Source organism: Adiantum capillus-veneris, chromosome 11 (genome assembly GCF_014529385.1).
Source record: "Adiantum capillus-veneris isolate H3 chromosome 11, ASM1452938v2, whole genome shotgun sequence".
Taxonomy (NCBI): domain Eukaryota; kingdom Viridiplantae; phylum Streptophyta; class Polypodiopsida; order Polypodiales; family Pteridaceae; genus Adiantum; species Adiantum capillus-veneris.
In genome coordinates this window covers 116,014,982-116,019,349 of record NC_140941.1, presented here as the reverse complement: position 1 = coordinate 116,019,349, position 4,368 = coordinate 116,014,982, and the positions used below count along the sequence as shown (strand labels likewise).

At 45.6% G+C, this 4,368-nt stretch overlaps 1 protein-coding gene across 1 annotated transcript; it reads right to left on the bottom strand.

The window, feature by feature from the left end:
* Positions 1 to 1,498: 1,498 nt before the first annotated feature.
* On the bottom strand, positions 1,499 to 3,822 carry LOC147447881 (uncharacterized). The gene has a single exon (XM_086523775.1). The coding sequence runs from the start codon at positions 3,590 to 3,592 to the stop codon at positions 2,078 to 2,080; it is 1,515 nt and encodes a 504-aa protein (XP_086379901.1). The 5' UTR covers positions 3,593 to 3,822; the 3' UTR covers positions 1,499 to 2,077.
* Between the last annotated feature and the right edge of the window lie 546 nt (positions 3,823 to 4,368).

Sequence of the window (4,368 nt, the reverse complement as noted above, 5' to 3'; positions counted from 1 at the left end):
AGAGTTCCTCGTTAGGGCTCTTGAATCCACGACTTGCTTTTTATGCGGTGGATACCCACGACTTGCTTTCTATGCGGTGGGAACCCACGTCTTGCTTTCTATGCGGTGGGAGTGTCCATGACGTCCTTTCTATGCGGTGGGCATACCTAGATGTATGGGCAGCTAGGCGACAACGGGAGGAGTGAACTCTCGCTAGAGGGGGAATGTTGTACCTCCAGAACATTGGAACTTTTATGAATAAGTTTGAGTAGAATTTTTACTAGAATTCTGTCTTGGTGTTGTTTGCAATACTGGTTGAAGGGTTGTTTTAACGAACCATGTGATTTGGAACTAAACAAGGAATATCTATGTTGAGCAACCTTTGTGGTAGTAATTAGGTCACACGAAGAAGTGTGAGTGTGGGAGTGGAAAGTGGGGGCTTGGCTCGGATTGCCAATGCCTACGAGATGGGTGGTCCCGATTGGTCGGGAACTCTCTGTCCCCATAGTGCTTACTCGATATTAGTATTACTCATTGCCCCTAGAGCGACGAATCCTCGAAAGTACGTGCCTCTGAAACATGGAGAAAAAGGCACTCGGGTTTTCTCTCCTCTTGGAAAATGGGTCTTAGGATCGTTAGATAGTTCAAGTACGCTTCCCCTGCGAAGTGGAGCTAGATCTACCTACTAGTAGGCCCGGACTCAACTCACTTTGTTATGAGAGATCGTCCGCTAGTCGAACCCTGAACCATTTTGTTTGCTTCCACAATAGATCTAGTGGCCACTAGGTTCACCATCACATCCGCTGAATTGATACGACGGGGTGGGGACCTCACAACAAAAGATCTATTTCGGGCTATACCTTTTAGTGCACTAGTGGTGCACTTTCATGTTGATCTTTGTTTGCAAGATTGCACGTCTCATACTACCAGAAAAGTAGTGCATAAAAGGTTAGGCCAACATACGGCTTACTCATCAAATGGAGATTTTGGCATTGCTACTAAAGTTATTGTTTTGCATTGTAGCAGTTAAAGTGCTAACTAGTTGGTATAGAATCAAGTGTTTCATGTACAAAGAAGAAGCACTGAGGGCTCACATAGCTCGCAAACCTCTACAAACATTGTTGTAGAAGCTCATCCACAGTGTAATACAACAATGCTCTCAATTAGTAGCAAGGTAGTAAATACATTGTCAAACTTACAAATATAGATCCTCTACCGATAAATTAGTCTGCATACACTATGTTAGCATGCCAAGTACATGTATCTAGCCCCCTTGGGATTTACTAGAACTTGGTATGATTGTTTCCAATATCATGCAAGCATAAAACCCATTCTCTTACTATATTCCATCCTCTCACAAAACACTACTAACCCGCACAAAAACATGCAACACAAATGTGCCATGACTTCTATTGCCAGGGCACATACAGCCATGATTAGCAAAAATATAAAGCACATATAGGACTACAACTACCAGATTTGCCTGCATGTAGGCACAATGAGGCTTAAGCCACAGACAAATGTTGGAATGCTTTTTAAGCTGAAGACAAAAAAAAGACTACAAAGCATATAGACAGTTTTATCCTCAATCATGAAGTCCGACACGCTAGCTTTCAGGCTGACATCCATGTGAAGATAAACATGTTCTCCCCTTTGCCGCAGCGTTGTTACAAACTTTAAAAGCATACAAAGTCTGTACATAGATGGAGCCTTTGCAAAGAGTACCCATGGGTATTCTGCACGTTATCAAACTGTTTTTTGATGCGAGAGCATGGAAAAAGCTCACAATTGTACATAAAATCACTCTAGATGAACATATCACCTGCTTCAACCTTGTAAGTTGTTATGTGAGTGTACCATCACTTTACATGTCACTAAGATGACGAAGCTTCACCACAAAATAAGTAATGGAAATCTAAGGGAAGACTACAGGGAGTTCGTTGTCTTCAGCACCTAACATAGACATGCAATGACAACATATGTGAGTGAATTAATATCACTTCCAATAGTGTAAAAGCCATGACACATTTTTTCAGGTGTGCTGATGCAGACTTAACACAGCCAATCAAACCATTGCCATCACATTGCAATTTACCAATCAGCTTCCTTCCTGAAAGGCCACGGAACGCGCTTGAGCTGCAGGATTCAGATGAGGCAATGGATGGCAGTGAAGTTCAGAGCGCTCAACTGTCTTTGGTGATATAAACTTTGGTTGGAACACCTCTGCTTTTGGTTGAAAGCTATTGAGAAGACCTGATTGTGGGAGAGCCGTTACGCCTAATGTTTTCAGAATGGAGCTGTAAGAAGCTTCATCAGGGTGGTCCATCCTTAGCGTCTTAGGTATACAAAGTAAACCCTGCTTCTCCTTCTCTGGTTCTTGGGAGGAGAGACTATGGCCCACATTACTTGCATTCCAGGCAATATTCCAAGGTGAAGCCCAGGGTAAAGTGTTCCAAATGTATGGCCAATGCGGAAAGCTGGGCCCACTGCCAGAAACGCACATCATATCAAAGTGAGACGCATTGTTAGCTCCACCGGCTTCTTCAGCATGCGATGCAACATTTGCAGCAAGAGCTCCAATGCCTGCAGCCAAATTGTGAGCATTGGCCGCCCCACTAGCCAAGAAAGGCCATATCCATGGCCACATTAGAGGGCCCCAAAATGCTGGTATACTTTCTAAGCTCGCCGAATTTGACACTGAAGACAGGTTGTTTGCTGCAGAATGAGCACCGTTGAGAGAAGTTGCTGCCTCCGATGATGATGATGAAGCTAGAGTTGTTGTCGATTCACCCTGCTCTGTGTTGAAAATAGTTTCTGGTGTGCCACATGTTGCTGATGGCAACCGAACACATGTGTTGGTGGTGTGCGAGGGCCACATATTCGGATCTCTGTTGCCACACGCATCATCGTGCACATCATTTTGATCCATTTCATCATATCCACATGTTGTTTTTTGTGCATCTGCTCCCTGCTCGTTTGTGACATTTCTTTCACTTTTCTGCAAAATCCCCCCCATTTGTGTATCACAATGTGGAGATGTGAAAACCGATCCATGGGATATGTGTCTATCTGAGACCATAGAGATACTCGAGTTTTGAGTCAAATCCATAGCAGGTTTCTGAATTACCTGCGAAAACCAAGACTTATTCGATCCGCATACTGACATTTCATCGGGACATTGCATTCCCATAAGATTCTGGACTTCCTGCAGATAGCTTCCATTCGTAACCAGTTGCTTCAAAGGTAGAGAAGGATAGGGATTGATGGGAGCTGTGTATCCGTATTTGTCAGATTCGCTGTTGAGCTTGGCAGCAGCGGCTTCTGCACTGCCACGCAACTTTGAAGAGAGTGTAGCAGCAATTTTGTGCTTACGACGCCCTGCTCCAATGGGAACGTTTCGCAGGGAGCCCCCAGCAGTCCAATAGCGTTGGCATTCTCTGCAGAAATGACGAGGCTGTTTGACGTTGTAGTTATTGAAGTAGCAGAACTTGGTGTTCAAGCTATGGCATCTTGGGCAAGGCACGGGCTTGTCAGGTCGCCCATTCTGATCAAAGAGAGATTGTTTCATGGCATTTGGGGGTTTTAGTTGCGAGCGGCTAGCACAAAGGGACATTCCATAGGAGGGATGTGTCGCAAGCAGTGAGAGCTAGCTATGGAGAACTCCGACTCCCTGTCAGAAGCAGGAGGCTACGGGTTCATTACAGAATGTGTAGGAAGGCCAACGTAAATCCTGTCCTCTGCAGAATCGAATTGCAAACCTCTCCTCATTGCCTGTGGCTAATTTATATTAGGGTTAGGGTTTCTGCACAAAAGCATGACGCCATTGACATTATCTAGTTTTCGACAAAAGTGCTTCAGATGAAAACCTAAAAAGCAACTGCCCCTTGACGCCACGTCAGATGGAAAAGACCACGTATGCAGAAGCTTGTGGTGTGGCTAGGCCGAGACCTTTCCATGCTGGCAATGGCAGCCACGCTGGACGCTAACTGTGACATGTCATATGGCCTTTCATTTCAATCCACGAATTTCGAAAAGGCCGTATCATGCAGCTTTTCTTGAAGAGAGGCGCTTTTGCCGTCCGCCTGTGCACGTCACCTGCCAGGTTTGCAGTAAACGTGGCGTCATATCCGCCCAAACCTCATCCGTTTGTATCTTCACTGACGCGGGCTCACACGCCAAGCACATTGTGGACTTGTGGGCACTGGATCTGTTGGAACGCTCTGAAGTTGCAGCCCCGCCTCGGCACTATTTGACACGGGGTCTTAATGACCCCAAAGCGGTGGAATCGGCGGTCGGAGTTGAAGCGCACAAGTCTCGAGGAAAAGGAAGGGTGTTGAAAAAAGTCAGCGACAGTAGCGATCGAAGATTCGAACCCACCACCTCGAGGTT